Here is an 18331-nt window from a genome sequence, read left to right as displayed (position 1 = left end):
GTCACTGAAGTATGTTATTCATCATGAGATTTCAACCACCAGACATTAACATTTTAAAAACACATGTAGAAAAAACACATGTGCTCCCGAACTACTATGAAGCAACAATGTATACTGAGCAACTATATAAATATACGGTATATAACAATTGGAACTTGGAACATTTATCCTAAACATCCTAAAGGCACTACAGAAGAGATAAAAAGACACATACACCAACAAAAGCAGCTAAGTACCAGTCCTAACTCATTAAAGAAAAATGTGGCATAATTAAAATAAAAATCCATCTTCCATTTAGAACACAGTGGTATTGTATGACATTACATGAATTGAAGAGGTGTACGTGCTGCAGTCCTTCTGTTATGTGTCAAAGGCCAAGTTTAGTTGCGTATTCTTCAGTCATTCTTGTGTTTTTCACTTTTAATTGCAGGGGAGTATTTAAATCAACAGTGCTATTTTTTTACTTGTATTTCCCTATGGCCATTTCTTAACACCACTACTTTTATTTAGAAAAAAGTATATAACATTTAAAATTGCTATACAAGACATTTTATTGGTTAATCCAAATTTATATTTGAATCTGCTCTCAGATGTGATTTTCTTTTCTTGGTAGCAGTATGATATGGTATAAGACTTCCTAGATATACCATCCCACTTACATGTTTGGCTATCCATTTTTTCAGTGATATATTATATATGATATAAATTAGGGCTATACAGTAATCCCCCGCTACATCGCGGTTCAGTTTTTGCGGTCCCGGTAATTTGCGTTTTTTTTTTGTAATGTTATTTTACTATATAAATCATTAAAAATGAAAGATTTTTGTGTTTTTCATAGCTCTTGCTCTGTCTCTTAGTATCTTTTATGTGTTTAAATGAGTTTCTATTGTTTTAAAAGTGTGTTTAAAGACCTTAACCACTTGCCGACCGCCGCACGACTATCTACGTCGGCGGTCAGCCCCTCACAGGCAAACTAACGTAGGGCTACGTTGCTTGCTTGTGAGGGTCTAGGGAGCGAGCGCGCGCCCCCGGAGGCGCGCTCCCGCTCCCGCGTGGTCACGGACCCCCCCGCGCGTGTGACCAGCGGACCCGATGTCCGCCGGTCACTCGGCGATCGGCGGGGGAGAGGGAGAATGTCAGGCAGCTTGTGTAAACAAGCTGCCTGTCATTCTCCTCGCTGCAAAGACACTGATCACATGGATCTACTATGTAGATCCGTTGATCAGTGTCCTTACAGCTGAAGCCACAGCCAATCACAGTAGAAAGCACGCCCCTAGGGACACACACAGCCCCTCCCTCCCAAATAAAGTTAACCCCTTCACTACCAGTGTATTTTTACAGTAACAGTGCATATATATAGCACTGATTACTGTAGAAATGTCACTGGTAACACCAAAAGTGTCAAAAATGTCAGTCAAGGGTCCGATCTGTCCGCCGCAATGTCGCAGTACCGCAAAAAAAAAAATCGCAGATCGCCGCCATTACGCGTTAAAAAAAAAACAACAAAAATGACAAAAATCTTTCCCTTTGTTAGTAAACGCGATAACTTTTGCGCAAACCAATCAAAATACGCTTTTTGCGATTTTTTTTTTACCAAACATATGTAGCATAAAACAAATTGGCCGAAAATTTAGATTTTTACATTTTTTTTTTTGGGGGAATTTCATATAAAAAAATGTGAAAAATATTGTTATTTTTGCAAAATTGACGCTCTTTTTTTGTTTATAGCGCGTGATCAAAAAATCGCACAGGTGATCAAATACCACCAAAAGAAAGCTCTGTTTGTGGGAAAAAAAGGACGCCAAATTCGTTTAGGTACAGCGTCGCACGACCGCGCAATTGTCTGTTAAAGTCACGCAGTGCTGAATCGCAAAATACCCCCTGGTCGGAATGGGGGTAAAATCTTCCGGGGCTTAAGTGGTTAAAATGCTTCTACACGTACAGTGACAGTAAAAAACATGCCTACAATGCATTTTAATAGGGTTTTTCTATTTCGCGGAATTTCACTTTTTGCGGCTGGGTCCGGAACGTAACCCCCCGCAATGGAGGGGGGTTTACTGTATATACACCACTTACAAGTTTACTTTGCAGAAGCGTTGCTAGTGCAAATTAAAGGCTTGCTTGCTGATCTCATTTAGGAAAACGGTTACTCTTTTTGTTTTGATAAAGATTCTTTTTTTGTACTTTGTAACTAATTCAAACCCCACCCTAAATAAAAGTAGAAATAAACATAAATGTAAAACAGTTAAAAGAAAAAAATGTAAAGTGACTTATGCCATTCGTCTTGGTATCCCACTTGACAGTATATGTCCATAGAGGCTGTTGTCGCTCTTTATTTATCCCTCTCTCCTGTTACAGCTCTCTAGAAATTAGAAGGTAGCAGCTGTGAAAACTCTGTAAAAATCTTTTTCACTCCTTTCACCCCATTAGAAAAAGGTTAAAAGTCCATGCAATAAGAAACATCGGGATGATGGCATTGTATCCAGGTAGACTTAACATTAACCGACTTCAAAAACTTAAGCTAATTTTTACAGAGTTTTACAGCTGCTAACTAGGGATTGCTAGAGAGATGTGACATGAGAGGGGCACAGTACAAGCAGTCCCTGGGTTAGAAACATCCGACTTACAAATGACTCCTTCTTACAAATGGAGAGAGACAACAGGAAGTGAGAGGAAATCTACCTCTAGGAAGGGAATTCACTCCTGTAAGAGTTCTCATGGGAAAAAGGTGTCTCCACTGAAGCATTATCACCAATCCTTGTTTCCCCACCACCCCTAAATTTTTCAAAATCCAATTGTCACAGGGACAGAAAGTGAGGTGAAATCTTCTGAACAGGGGCACAGACAGCAAAACAAACTTTACAGGGGTGTTAACCCTTCCTTATGCTATCCAAAAAACTTTTGGCTGGAGCTACACTTAAAAAATCAGCCAATCAGCTCTCCTGGACCTCTGGGTTCAGCTCCACACTTCTAGCTCACCAGGCGGACTGCCTATGACCATACACCATCTGCTGCAGAAGAGGAGGCAGCCGCCATCCTCCCGGGCCTCTGCTCACCAGCCAAAGACCTTGAGCACACGTGCTCCCGGCTTTTTATACTACACCCCACAATGCACTGAGACAGCAGTCTGTGCCAATCCCTGGGGCTGTATCAAAGCCTGTGTACTCATTGGCCAGGTTTCCTCCACTATCCAATGTGCCTCCTATTGGATCAGTGGGGACAACCCCTCAGACCAAATGAATCACACACTGGGCACACTGAGCAGACCTAACTCACAGATCCTGCTCTCTGTTAAGCAGAGTGCAATATAGAATTTACCTGCTGCTTCTCTGATAGGCAGACAAAGCCAAACACTATACTCACTCTCTAGCACCTACCTAGAAGGGTGCTATATAAGTATTTCATAATGTGTTAGTATGCTGTGCATACTAGCACATTATGCCATTGCCTTGCAGGGGAATTTTATTTTGTTTAATTGCCACGGTTTACTACCGCTTTAAAGCAAAGCTTTGGCAAAAAATACATAAAAAAATAAATAGCCTATTAAAAAATATAAAAAAATAACAGAATCGATTTTTGCTGCATATCCAGTTTCAGTCTAGATATTTCTCCCACAGTACTTTTTTTTCTGAGACTAGATGTCCTCAGTCTCATGACCAGTATCATTTAAAGTGATAATAAACTCTTGTTTCTATTTTTAAATACCAAACATGTCATACTTACCTGCTCTGTGCTGTGGTTTTGCACAGAGCAGCCTGGATCTTCCTCTTCTAAGGTCTCCCACTGGTGATCCTAGCCCCTCCCTCCTGCCAAGTGCCCCAGAGAAAGCAGCTTGCTCTGGGGGCACACAAGCAGGCATACTCTTGAGCCGCGGCTCTGCGTGTCCATTCACACATAGGTCCCCCAGACCTATATTCACATATAGGTCTGGGGGACCTGCTAGGCCACTCCATGACCTTAATCTGCTTCTTCTTGAGCCACTCCTTTGTTGCCTTGGCGGTATGTTTTGGGTCAGTCATGCTTGAAGACCCATCCACGACCCATCTTCTGTGTTCTGGCTGAGGGAAGAGGGTTCTTATCCAAGATTTTACAATACATGGTCCTGTGCATTGACCCCTCAATGCGGCAAGGTCGGCCTGTACCTTTATCAGATAAACAGCCCCAAAGCATCATGATTCCACCTCCATGCTTGATAGGGATGGTGTTCTTAGAGTTGTAAACGTTGCACATTTTTTTTTTCTTTCTTACCTGCAAGGCAAAGGCATAATGTGCTAGTATACATCGCATACTTGCACATATTGTGAAACTTACCGGAAAATGAAGCCTTACAGTGATGTCATCACTGGAGACAGCTTCCATCTTCACCTGTCTTGCTTCCAGTTTCACTTGCCGCTGCCCTCCCTCCATCTTCTGGGAAACCGTGAGAAGACCCGCCTGCTTATGTGAACAAAGCAGGCGGATCTTCTCTCAGACAGGCAGGGAGACAGCAACTGCGATCTGTCTGTGCCTGTCACAGAACCCCCCCCCCCCCCCCCAGTCAGTAAGCATATTAGGCATACATTTAACCCCTTTGATCACCCCCAGAATTAACCCCTTCCCTGCCAGTGTCATTTATACAGTAACAGTGCATATTATTTAGCACTGATTACTGTATTAATGTCACTGGTCCCCAAAAAGTGTCAAAAATGTCAGTAAGGGTTCCGATCTGTCCGCTGCAATGTCACACGACCGCGCAATTTTCCGTTAAAGTACCGCAGTGCCGAATTGCAAAAATCGCTAAAAATGGCCTGGTCATTAGGGGGTAAAACCTTCCAGGGCTGAAGTGGTTAACACCCAATACCAGTTTGTTTTTATTGTAAAGGATCAGTGTTCTAATAGAAATCAGCAAATCCCAAGTTGCAGTTCTGTACACTGTCACCCTGCCTTGATATGATATCTTGCATTCTGTGTTGTATAAAGTAATAACATGAGTAATCAATGATCATAAACGTCAGAGGGGGAATAGAAATGTCAGCCCTGCCCAGTCCAATAGATCCTTCCAATCTGATGACACATCGCTCTGTGCAATGCATTGTGTACACATAACCCCGCCTCCATCCACAAGAGTGAACAAGACGGGAGGAGGAGACCTTAGAACGCGTCCTCACAGCACGTGACCTGACCGGCCTCCTTCGCTGGGCGCTGCGATTAGCTGACGGTGAAGGGGGGCGTGTCGGCTGGTCGCAATTGGTGGGGAGAAGAGTAATCAGGAAGTGGCGCTGGCTTGCACACAAGTGAGCTGTCCCCACTCGGGGCGAGATGACTTCCTCAGGGCTCCGCGATTGTCTGCGGGAATGGGAAGAGCTGCAGCAGCATTACAATGAGAGTCAGGTGAGCGATCGCCTGTCATCTACGGATGATGTACACCGCGCCGTGTGACTCTGGCCCCGCCCCCGCTGTTTAGTGATTGGCGGAGCCGCCGCAGCAGACGATGCCATATGGCGAGAAAGGGTCAGAGGAGGAAGTCGCCATGGCAACTGTGACAGTGCGGGGGTACACGGCGTGCAGATAAGTGTGTACAGGGGCACATTAATTATTTCTACATCGCCAACATGGAGGCAATCAGTGTAGGAAGTATGTTGGCTTTCATGATTTTTATGTGATTCGTCAAAAAAAAAACATATGCAGTACATTGCTATGATACATGTTCATATCCTCGGGTTCTATTCCTTTAACCACTTCAATACAGGGCACTTTCACCCCCTTCCTGCCCAGGCCAATTTTCAGCTTTTAGCGCTGTTACACTTTGAATGATAATTGCGCGGTCATGCAACACTGTACCCAAACATATAGAGCTTTCTTTTGGTGGTATTTGATTACCTCTGGGTTTTTTTCTGTTTTGCTAAACAAATAAAAAAAGACCGAAAATTTTGAAAAAAAAAACCCAAAAAACAAAAGTTTTTCTTTGTTTATGTTAAAAATTTTGTAAATAAGTAAGTTTTTTTTCTCCTGCACTGATGAACACCGGTTCACACTTGTGCGATGCGGGAACGCTACAAATATGCAGCGTGTTCCCGCATCGCATCCGCACCTCTGGCAGTTCACACTGCCATATGCGATACGCAGGGGGTGGCAATTAAATGTTAACGACACCCCCAGTTTGATCGCATATCGCAGTGCGATCTGACAGTACGCACAGGATCGGATCGCACAAGTGTGAACCACTGTGCGATCCGATTCTGAGGCGGCTGAAAAAAATGCCTCCTGTGCGTCTTTGGTGCGGATACAGTGCGAATTCAGCCATACATAGTGTATGGCAGAACTCGCATCCGCACATGAGATCGCATGTAATGAAGGAGCAGTGCGCTCCGAATTACATGCGATCTCCGCAGCCGCAATAATGTGAACCAGCACTTAGGGCTCTTTCACACGGGCGTTCCGATCAGATCCGCCTGTCAGTTTTTTAGGTGGATCTGATCGGATGCCCCATTCAGCCCTATGGAGCAGCGGATGTTAGTGGAGACATGTCTGCTAACACCCGCTGCCATCCGATCCTGTCCGTGAAACCCTATTTTCCATCCGTCCAGGGGATCGGATCGGATGAGAGCGGACAGGCGGTCCACTCTCATCTGATTCCCCATAGAGAGCAGCGGTGCTCTGACACCTCCTTCACACACAGTCTCTCCATAAAGCACCGCGGTAGCCAGATGTTATTGCCGGAATGACCAGGATGCTCAGCAAGGGGATGCCCAGACTTCCAAACCGGTATCACATAAATGGAAATAACCAAATAGTGCGAACATAGTGTAAATCTGCTTCAGCGATATTTATTAAAAGGAAAAGGAATGCACTTACAGACATCTTGTAAAACAACGCATGTAAATGGAGAGATGGCAGTAAAATGTTGCTGACGCGTTTCATCCAAAAGGATATAGTCATAGGAGAGTTGGCAATATGGCAATAGGACGGCACGAGGCCGTCCTAATTGACAGCACACTGATCATGCCGGGAATGAAGGAAGAATTGCGTATCCCCCGGTGACGTCACTAAAGATGAAAACGGGCTACATCTTTTCACAGGCGGAAGTGCTGACTTTATAAAGGACATGGGACAGTAAGTTGCTACACACTGTATATATTGGGGAAAAAAATGGATTCTGGGTTTACAACCACATTAAAAAATGAAAATGTGAACTAACACTTTACAACTTCCAATCTCACCTGGTCCGGGGGTTGCTCAGCTGTCAGCCTCCACGTAACTGTTTTTAGTGGTTCAGGGATTTGAAACCCCTGCACATCTTTCTTCTCTGTGCTGTACTTCTGGGATGAATCAGAATAATTCTGACTGGCCAGCACTGTGACCCCCCCCCCCCCCAAAGCAATCAACATGCTAAATACATTTTTAAAATTTAAATATTTCTATTTTCATTACCACTTGCTGACTGCCAACAGTACTACTACTACTGCTGACGGGAGGCTCCCCTAGGTATCGTGACATACTCATACGTTGCAGTGCTTATGCGCACTGTACTTCTCCCCTGGCGCGTGCACAGCGCACTCTCCAACCGCTGTGTCCACCAGGCATAGTGGATTCTGGTGCTCAGTATCGGGCCGCTATGAGCAGTCCAGATATCACATGGCATATAGTAAACAATAGCCATAAATGGAATCCATTCATGGCATCCTTTACTAATACTGTGTTCTGTGATTGATCACATGGTTCCTGGGCCAATCACAGCACCCTGTACCATGTGATCGCTGTGGGCCAATCACAGCATCACAGTAGTAAACAATGAGTCATGAATAACAGCCATTCATGACAGTTCAAACAATTGCTGTTACAACGATCATCACTGTAACAAGCAATCACAGTGCAAAAAAAAAAAAGAAAAACACTGAACTACGCTGACAGTATTTAAAAAAATAAATAAATAAATTTGAATAAAAAATTGTTCACTTTTATTTTGTGTTTTTTTTTTTTTTTTTACATACTGTCACCAGTCAGTGTCCCTGATCACTGCCACATCAGGCATATGATGACGCTGTACTGCATTGGTGACGGTATGTAAAAAAAACAATTAAATTGTAAAAGAAAAAATGTATTTAATTTATTTTTCCAAAACAATTGTGACAAAATATGTCAACTTCAAAAAACTCACCATGCCTCCTACTAAATACCTCAGACTATCTACTTTCCAAAATGGGTCATTTGGGGGTATTTGAGATATATACCTCAATCACAGTTTGTGGAGTCTATAACTTTATAATAACTCCTAAAGAATAAATTCAATACACTAAATAGATTTTTTTTCATTAAAGAAATGTTGCAGAATGCATTTTGGCCTAAATTTATGAAGAAAGATTTTGTTTGCAAAATTTTATAACAGAAATTAAGAAAATTTTTTTTTTTTTTCAAAACTGTCTGCATTTTTTTTTATTTATATAGCAAAAAAAATGTAAAAACACAGTGGTGATTAAATACCACCAAAAGAAAGCCTAACTTGTGTGAAATTAGAGAGCAGACACCACCCATCCCCTTGCTCATCCAGCACTTCACCTTCTGCCCATCCATCCTGTCCGGTCATTGGAGGTTCTGTGTTGGTGGCCTATCTTCCCTCCTCGTTCCTTCCTTCCCTCCTCGTTCCTTCCTTCCCTCCTCGTTCCTTCCTTCCCTCCTCGTTCCTTCCTTCCCTCCTCGTTCCTTCCTTCCCTCCTCGTTCCTTCCTTCCCTCCTCGTTCCTTCCTTCCTTCCTTCCTTCCCTCCTCGTTCCTTCCTTCCTTCCTCGTTCCTTCCTTCCCTCCTCGTTCCTTCCTTCCTTCCTTCCTTCCTTCCTTCCTTCCTTCCTTCCTTCCTTCCTTCCTTCCTTCCTTCCTTCCTTCCTTCCTTCCTTCCTTCCTTCTTTCCTTCTTTCCTTCCTTCCTTCTTTCCTTCCTTCCTTCCCTCCTCGTTCCTTCCTTCCTTCCCTCCTCGTTCCTTCCTTCCTTCCCTCCTCGTTCCTTCCTTCCTTCCCTCCTCGTTCCTTCCTTCCTTCCCTCCTCGTTCCTTCCTTCCTTCCCTCCTCGTTCCTTCCTTCCTTCCCTCCTCGTTCCTTCCTTCCTTCCCTCCTCGTTCCTTCCTTCCTTCCCTCCTCGTTCCTTCCTTCCTTCCCTCCTCGTTCCTTCCTTCTTCCTTCCTTCCTTCCTTCCTTCCTTCCTTCCTCGTTCCTTCCTTCCCTCCCTCCTCGTTCCTTCCTTCCCTCCTTCCCTCCCTCCTCGTTCCTTCCTTCCCTCTTTTTCCAGGCTTTCCCATCCCAACGGGGAGCCTGGGACCGATGCAACTTGTCACCTCAGATGCACTAAAAAGAATGGGAGGAACTTCTGTTGTTCCTCCCCCGTCTGTGACGCCACAAACTGGAAGTAAAGAGACTCATCACTTCCAGTTATGTTACCGGCTTGTAAAGCAGCCAATTGGTATGGATACATTTGTCCCTGGTACAATGGATTTCACCAAATATGGTAAAAGCTCAAAGTGTGATGTGAATGGTACGTGAGTTCAGGGCTGCTCCATCCCTTATGTTAGAACAAATAATATATATTAATATATTCTTATAAACTATTATTATTATTTTTATTATTATTATTCAAACCATGATCAAATTTACTATTAAAAACATCTGGTCTCTGTACATGCATGGTGTAATATACTACCCTCAAAAAGAAGGGGGGGGCACATAAATTGACAATGTGTGTCTAAACAAATAGTCGATATGACACCAATCTTCTAATGCGTTTCAATTGTTGAGCAATCTTCTTCAGGGAATGTCATTGAGAGTGCCTAAATACACAAACCTAATAATAGAATATGGAAAAGTCTAGTATAATGACATATGACCAAATGTTGATCAGAAATGGATAAAGTAATCATTGCTGTCTGGTTAATACAATTTACTGTGTTTTGCACTATTGATTTAGTACAATGGTCTCAATTTGCTGCCCGTGGCCCTATGCTTGCCTTTATCTAGCCTTCGGGGCACAGATCCTCCCACTGACACCAGCAATGGGACACTATTTGGCCCAATGACACCAGCAATGGGACACTATTTTCCCCAATGACACCCAACGATGGGGCACAATTCCTCTCTCCAATACCAATGACAGGTCACTATTCCCTACTGAGCAGAAGTGATGTCCTTTTTTTTTTTTCTTCACTGACCACCAAGTCAGAGACGTTGTGTACTACCACTGACTCTGGGGCATTTTCTACTTCCGGGGGACCAAAGTCTAGCCCCCCCCCCCCCTAATGTCTAAAGGACAATATATTGGTCCTTTGTTTAGAAACTTTAGATATACTAAATTTGTCCAAATGAAGAACTAAAGTGGATTAGGTAACCATTACTCTCTAATTGATTCGATTTGGGTCAATGGATTTTTCCCTCTCAGATGGAAATCTGTCCGCTGATCTCCACTAAGCAGGCGGATGACTGGTCTGTGTACGCCCCGCTTATGCAGAGCGGGCATAGACACAACCTACTCTCCTCTATGGGAGGTCGGATGTAAACAGACCGCCTGTCTGGTTACACCCGATTTCCATCAGATCCACCAGACAGATGGGTAACCTCTGTTTTTAGTGGACAGCATTTGATTGGATGTCAGCGGACACATGTCCGCTGACACCTGCCGCTCCCTATAGGAGACTGGAGGGTCAGATCGGATCCACTTGAAACACTGACAAGTGGGCATGATCGGGACCCAGCCGGTCCGCTCGTGTGAAAGGGCCCTAACTGCACTATTGGTCTAGTAAAAAAAGTTCTAACATAGAAATAAAAAGGATAAAATAATTACTGTCAATCTCTGCCCATGTAATGTGGGTGGATCAGCTGTAATTAGTAACAATTGCAGCTACAATGTCAATTTTAGGTAAAAGGAATGACTCATCATCTCTGCTTGGGTGTTGCCATCTGCCTTTCTTTGTTCCAGAACCTGCTCTTGTATTTTCCATAACATAAAATAAAAATCCAAAAAGGGAGTGGTAATCCTTCATAGTGACCATGACAATTGTGCAAACGTGAACAAAAGCACAGCCATTGGCTGCCAGCGCTGATTAGATGCCAATGGCTTTTGATGAACAGGCCGATGTACACATGGGCTGAATGTTTGGCCGATTTTCGGCCTGTGTATACCAAGCTTTAGTGTTGTAGACCTAAAATTAATCAGGACCTTAACCTTTCAGGCCTTGAGGAGGGTGCACGGCTAGCTGTGATGCAGTGAAAATCCAACGCAACAGAAATACCCAGCACACCAAAAGTTACAGATCTCTATTCTTTACTGAGATCTTAGATATAGTAACAGCACATCCTGTGACCATAGGAGCTCCGAAACTTTGGTGGCTTTATAAACTTTGATATACAAGCAATGTTTTTACTTTGTTCTCAGTAAAGATTTGAGACCAGTAACCTTTGATGTTCTGGCTATTTCTGCTATGTTGGTAAAGACCCAAGAGGAACAGGGACTGATGTGAATGTTCTGTATATTGTACACCAGGGGTCTCCAAACTTTACAAACAAAGGACCAAGTTAGTGTCCTTCAAACTTTAGGGGGATGGACTGTGGTCAGTGGGAGAAGAACATTTCCTGGCATTAGTGGAAGTAAACAATGCCCCACGGTTGATATCAATGGGAGGAATAGTGCCCCACTGTTGGTATCAATGGGAGGAATAGTGCCCCACCATTGGCATCAATGGGAAGGAATAGTGCCCCACTATTGGCATCAATGGGAGGAATAGTGCCCACTATTGGCATCAATGGGAGGAATAGTGCTCCACCATTGGCATCAATGGGAGGAATAGTCCCCCACCATTGGCATCAATGGGAGGAATAGTGCCCCACCATTGGCATCAATGGAAGGAATAGAGCCCTGTCGTTGGTATAAATGGGAGGACTAGTGCCCCATCGTTGGATTTAGTGGGAGGAATAGTGTGCCATCATTGGTATCAGTAGGAGGAATAATGCCCCATCATTGGTATCAGTAGGAGGAATAATGCCCCATCATTGGTATCAGTAGGAGGAATAATGCCCCATCATTGGTATCCATGGGAGGAAATGTACCCTATCTTTTGTGTCAGTGAAAGTATTATGTCCCCATTGTTGGTGTCAGTGGGAGTAGTAATGCCCCATCATTGGTATCCATGAAGGAATAGTGCCCCATTGTTGGATTCAGTGGAAGGAATAGTGTCCCATCATTGGTATCAGTGGGAGGAATAATGCCCCATCATTGGCATCAATTTGAGGAATAATGCCCCATCATTGGTGTCAGTTGGAGGAATAGTGCCCCACTACTGCTGACAGTGAGGGGAGTAATACCCCAAAGGTCGGATTAAAGTAGGCAAAGGTGCGCATTCTGTCCCCGGGTTGCAGTTTGGAGACCACTGCTCTAGACCTCAGTGTAATATGTCTGCACTATACAAACATGGGAGATGAAACTCTTTCAAACCTACTTTTTAGTCCTATAAAACAATATTTTCTGGAAAAGTGCAAGTGATAGCAGACAGTGCATATGTCATGTCTTGTACATCTCCCACTGAATGAAGTTTGGGTGTTTTATTATATTTGAATTCATTACTGACATAAAGGTTATGCTTTCAGCAAGCACCAGTTGCGCCATGATTTGCCAAACTATATTGTTCTGTCTAGTTATCTGTTTGACTAAACAAATAAGTAGTTTTAAATAATAATTTTTATAATCTAGTCTACTTCTAATGTGAAAAGTGCCATATTTTCCGCAATTCAAATGCTGTAACCTTGTGGTAACCTTTGCACTTTTTGCAAGAACATTATCTTTTGCTGTTTCTAATTCTTATCTTCAATAGAAAAGACAGAAATGAACGTCTTCACTGTCTATAAACTGCTAACTCATTGTTGAGCCTATTATCCTTGGGAGGAAGACAGAGGTCGCTTAGTGACACAGCCAAGCACTGAGATAGATGTCTGCCACACATGCACTTTGGCCTCAATATTCCTCTGTTCTGCAGTTGCACAAGGACTTGACACTGGAATATCTTCACAAAGGGCACCAGGGCCAGAGCTGTGAGAATGCCATCTGCTAATCTCTGCTGCAGCCATTGGTCAGAAGTATTCTGATGGGGCTCGTCTTACACCTCGCCTTTATATAGCACAGCGTTAGTATTTAGGATGCCATTTAAATTTAATCTCTTCAAGGGTCACTTTGCAAGATCATGTACAGAGCTTTTTTTTCTGTTCTCAACATGTACCCTACCAGAATGCTATTATATACCTTGCAAAGTAGTAAAACGTACATAAAAATAATGTACTTAAAAGATGCTCAACAGAGGTGGGCACATTGTGAGATCAATGACTATTGATGTTATTAGCACACAATGAAGTTGTGTAGACATAAAACACATTTCTACGGAGTTGGTAGGCTAATAGCTATTTGTCCAGCTCAAGAAATGACGGTCTGCAGTATTTCGGAAATGGGTCCACTTTTTTATTTGTTTTTTTCTATTTGTTAAGTCATACATTAGAAACTGAAATTATATTTTTGAACTTGTAAAACATGAGGTATCATAAATCCCTAAGAGCCCATTCACACTAGCACGACTTGTGAGGCGACTTTTGTCGCCCCAGGTCGCTTGACATAACAAAAGCAATGTTAATCAATCAGTGCCGTCTTAATTGGCACTACTGAAGTTGCTCCGACTTCAGAAAAGGGTCCTGTACTACTTTGAGGCGAGCAGAGGGGGGAGAGAGGTGGCGCAAACAGACAGTACGGGTGACTGCAAAAGTATACTGTGGGCAGATGGTGGAGTGTAATCCAATAGCTGGACACTTGGATGGCTGCAGGCTTGTAGAGGGTGAAGCGACCCTGTATGGTTTCAGGAGAGAGAGAGAGAGCCAAGCGCCGATCTAAGTGTAGCACAGCAGTAATTTTAATGACACACAATAAAATCGTTACTCACAAGAGGTCCATAAAAGCAGGCATTGGTAAAATCAGTAAGGGGAAGGTCTCTGGGGTCACATCCGAGGTGGAAGATCCAGTCAGGCGGTAGCGCTGTGATGAGGGAGGACAGCCGATGGCCTCATGTCGACGACGACGCGTTGCGGAGCTCCGCTCCTTCTTCAGGCCGTGCAGGGGCCATTTTGAATGTGGTATTTATGCCCATAGTCCGGGACAAGAACTACAGTGGCTCAGGAGGGACAAATTTGGGAATGGCGAACCAGCAATGGGATTAGTATCTACACAAGGAGTGGTGGAGGCTAGAGAAGGGAGGACGGAGCTGTATGGGGAGGGGGAAGGGGGGGGGAGAGGGGGTGGAGGAATGGCGGGGGGGGAGGGAAAAAGAAGAAGGGGGAGGGAAAAAATGTGCTGACTTAACTGGATGTTTTAGTATTGGGACCAATAACAGTGTAACACTACAGGATGAATGTTCATGGTGTGGAGAGTAGTGTGCATGAGGGGACTAGATTATCTTTTTGGACTGAAAGAGTCCGTGCGGTAAGAGCGCACATGTATGGATATATACAGTAAGGACAATTGATATGAAAAGGAAGTAATAAATAAATATGTGAGGGTGTAGTCAGGGAATGTTTGGACTGGTGCAACATGATTGGATTGATTTTGTGAAATGTATGGACCTACGCATGAAGGCAAGAATGGGGGGGGGGGGGGAGAAAATGTGTGCGTGCGTGAATGCGTATTCATGCACGCATGTTCGCAAGCATGTGTATATGCGCGCTACCACATACACACACACACACACACACACACAACAAAACCACACACTCACACACGCACACCCATAGGAAGTTGGTGTGCCAGTGTGTGGGCGGCTGTCGTGCGGGGCATATATGGAGGAAGGTCATACTATGAATCGGATAGTGGTAACGAAACTATGTGGGCAAGGTTAACTAATATATGGGTACTTACTTTGGTGTTGGCTTGATATGAAGAAGCATATGTCGGGAGGGTTCAAAAAGATCTCTGGAAGACGGAAGGAAGAACCTGGGCAGAAAATGATCATGTTAGTATACCACAAGATGGCCCCTGCACGGCCTGAAGAAGGAGCGGAGCTCCGCAACGTGTCGCCGTTTGATTCCCTGCTGTCTCCGGAAGTGACGTCACAGCCATCCGACCGGCGGTCCCACGCTGCTCCACCACCACAGAGGATCTGCACGTCTCCCGCCTCCGACATGAGGCCATCGGCTGTCCTCCCTCATCACAGCGCTACCGCCTGACTGGATCTTCCACCTCGGATGTGACCCCAGAGACCTTCCCCTTACTGATTTTACCAATGCCTGCTTTTATGGACCTCTTGTGAGTAACGATTTTATTGTGTGTCATTAAAATTACTGCTGTGCTACACTTAGATCGGCGCTTGGCTCTCTCTCTCTCTCTCTCTCTCTCTCACTACTTTGAGGCGACCTGTGATCCGACTGGTCCCATATACTTCAATGGGAGTCGCCTCTTTATCTTAATTGGCACGACTTGTTATCAGACTTTCCAGGAAGAAGAAAGAGATTAGCCAGGCATTCCCCACAGACAAACTCGCCTGTCTCTTTAAAGTAGTGCACAAGTCTGTTCCAAGTCTGTTCCAAGTCTCTTTAAAGTCACGGGGCAACTTTCTGGTCGCGGTAGTGTGAACCGGCTCTAAGAGTTACTCACCACCAGTTGCTCCACCCAACCCCTACCCTGCCCTGCCCGTAATTCCACCCCTAAACACGCTCCCTTTTTAAATTATTTAATGAAATGACACTGTTAAATAGTTTATGCAGACTTAAGTTACAAAAATAAAGATTAACAACAACCACTATGGCAACAATATTACCATAAAGCATATCAGTGCCCATCAGTGCAGCCTGATCATTGCTGATCAGTGCCGCCTCATCAATGCAGCCTATCACTGCATGGGGATCGCAGGGAGGAATCGGGAGGAGAGCCGGCCAGATCACACAGACAGAGGGTTTCCCACTGTGACACCGCTTGGATCTGAAATGCCAGCTGCTATCAAACACACTCCTGGACTAGCTCCTAGGATAAACAGCACACTGATTCAATTTTCCATCATAAGACCAGTGTGCTGTCTCATAGGAGCCGGTCCAGGAGTCAGGACTGTGTTTGACAGCGCCGGCGTTTCAGATCCAAGCTGTGTCAGAGCGAGAGATCCTCTTTGTGTGATCCAGCCAGCTCTCCTCCCAACAGTTTCCTGGTTGTTTGCCACACACCTTTTCACAGGGCATTAGAGCAGTCTAGGGGGCAATTGCCCACCCCCGGCCTAATGTGTGATCCAGCCAGCTCTCCTCCCAACAGTTTCCTGGTTGTTTGCACACACCTTTTCACAGGCCATTAGAGCGGTCTAGGGGGCAATTGCCCACCCCCGGCCTAATCCGCCCCTGCTCCACACTCGCTCTCAGCTAATTCGCTCTCGCTGTATGTGCCAATGGACACCCATAGCTTAGCTCAGGATCAAACAACTTGCTATGGGGGCAGACAGAGAAGATGAGGAGCTAAGATTGCCAGCAGGGGACCCCAGAAGAGGAAGTTCAGGGCTGCTCTGTGCAATACTATTGCACAGAGCAGGTGAGTATAATCTGTTTGCCATTTTAATTTTTAAAAAGCTGCTATCAAACACACTCCTGGACTAGCTCCTAGGATAAACAGCACACTGATTCAATTTTCCATCATAAGACCAGTGTGCTGTCTCATAGGAGCCGGTCCAGGAGTCAGGACTGTGTTTGACAGCGCCGGCGTTTCAGATCCAAGCTGTGTCCGAGCGAGAGATCCTCTTTGTGTGATCCAGCCAGCTCTCCTCCCAACAGTTTCCTGGTTGTTTGCCACACACCTTTTCACAGGGCATTAGAGCGGTCTAGGGGGCAATTGCCCACCCCCGACCTAATCCGCCCCTGCTCCACACTCGCTCTCAGCTAATTCGCTCTCGCTGTATGTGCCAATGGACACCCATAGCTTAGCTCAGGATCAAACAACTTGCTATGGGGGCAGACAGAGAAGATGAGGAGCTAAGATTGCCAGCAGGGGACCCCAGAAGAGGAAGTTCAGGGCTGCTCTGTGCAATACTATTGCACAGAGCAGGTGAGTATAATCTGTTTGCCATTTTAATTTTTAAAAATTGCCTTTACAACTCCCTAAAACTGCGTATTCAGTTGTTTGAATGGAGATTTGCTTTCATTAGTTGAATGAAATTGTGTAAATAAGAGAGGCTCTCTGGATGACAAGGGGCCACACACCAGTGATGTCACTTCCTTCAACAAGCTTTTAGCCAGGCAATACATGCTGTAGAGCTCCATCTGGAGACCTCCCCACTCTAACGTGTTTCCCTATCTGGTGTATGACTAAACCCAGAAAGGTGAGATGCATTAATGTAGGGAGATTTCCAGATGACTATCTGCAGCTTGTATTGTCAAGGATCAGAGGTCTCCAAACTTTATAAACATTGAGCCAGTTTACTGTACTTTAGGGGGGGGGCAGACTGTGGCCAGTGGGAGTAGTAAATGTCCTGGTGTCAGTGGGAGTAAACAGTATTAGTGTGGAACTAGTGCCCCATCCTTGGTGTCACTGGGAGGAATAGTGCCCCGTCATTGGTGTCAGTGAAAGGCATAGTAAGCCATCACTGGTGTCATTAGGTGTAAAAGTGCCCCATTGTTGGTGTCAGTGGGAATAGTGCAACAAATGGCAACCACCCTAACCTATAACTAGCCTTTGCAGCAAAAAGCACATGGAAGAGCAAAAACAAACCAAAATTCCCAGCTCACTTACAAGCTAGCCTGCAACAAAACCAAATTAATCCTGTCTAACTGTTCACGTTAAAAACCAAGGAGTTTAGTTTCACACATTTGCAAACATATGTGTAAGCCACAGTGGTCACGTCAAGGCATCCCAGTTTACGTCAGTCCTAACTCTATAATTTCCTATACCTTTAAGGAGGGGTGGGATCCCTTCAGGCACACCTGCCCTTAATCTATCCAGCTACTAAATATGTGCTCCTGTCTGGGAGACTCTTAAATTGAGTTAGGACTGACTGCAGAAAACTGGGGTTTCTTGACGTGGCCACTGTGGCTTAAAGCGGAGTTCCGAGCACAGAAAAGATTTTTTGCTGAACATACCCCCGGGACAGTCAGGGCTAGCACATTCCACAATGGCTAGCCTCTGATCTGTCCCGGTTCGCACTTACCTTTTAGAAGAAATACTTACTTAGAAAATTTCTTCCACAGCGTTTCCATCTCTGTTGTGGGCAGCTGAAGCCGGCGCGGTCCTCTTCTCTGTCTTCTTCCGCATCTTCGTGTCCCAGAATGCACTGCACCGGCCCCTCTCGTCACTTCCGGTGCGGCGCCGCATTCCTAAAC

The 18331-nt window shown here is 44.7% G+C and overlaps 1 protein-coding gene across 1 annotated transcript in view; it reads left to right on the top strand.

Annotated features, from left to right (window-relative positions):
* The first annotated feature begins 5162 nt into the window (after window positions 1-5162).
* Window positions 5163-18331, top strand: part of TMEM120A (transmembrane protein 120A) — a 51298-nt gene continuing 38129 nt past the window's right edge. The window contains exon 1 of the mRNA XM_082246518.1: window positions 5163-5370. Within this exon, the coding sequence (XP_082102644.1) occupies window positions 5299-5370 (72 nt within the window). The 5' untranslated portion in view covers window positions 5163-5298. The remainder of the gene's footprint in view (window positions 5371-18331) is intronic.

The sequence above is a fragment of the Pelophylax lessonae genome (genome assembly GCF_965119305.1).
Source record: "Pelophylax lessonae genome assembly, chromosome: 2".
Lineage (NCBI taxonomy): Eukaryota > Metazoa > Chordata > Amphibia > Anura > Ranidae > Pelophylax > Pelophylax lessonae.
The sequence above is the reverse complement of the archived record's forward strand: the minus strand, read 5'-3'. Positions and strand labels throughout refer to the sequence as shown.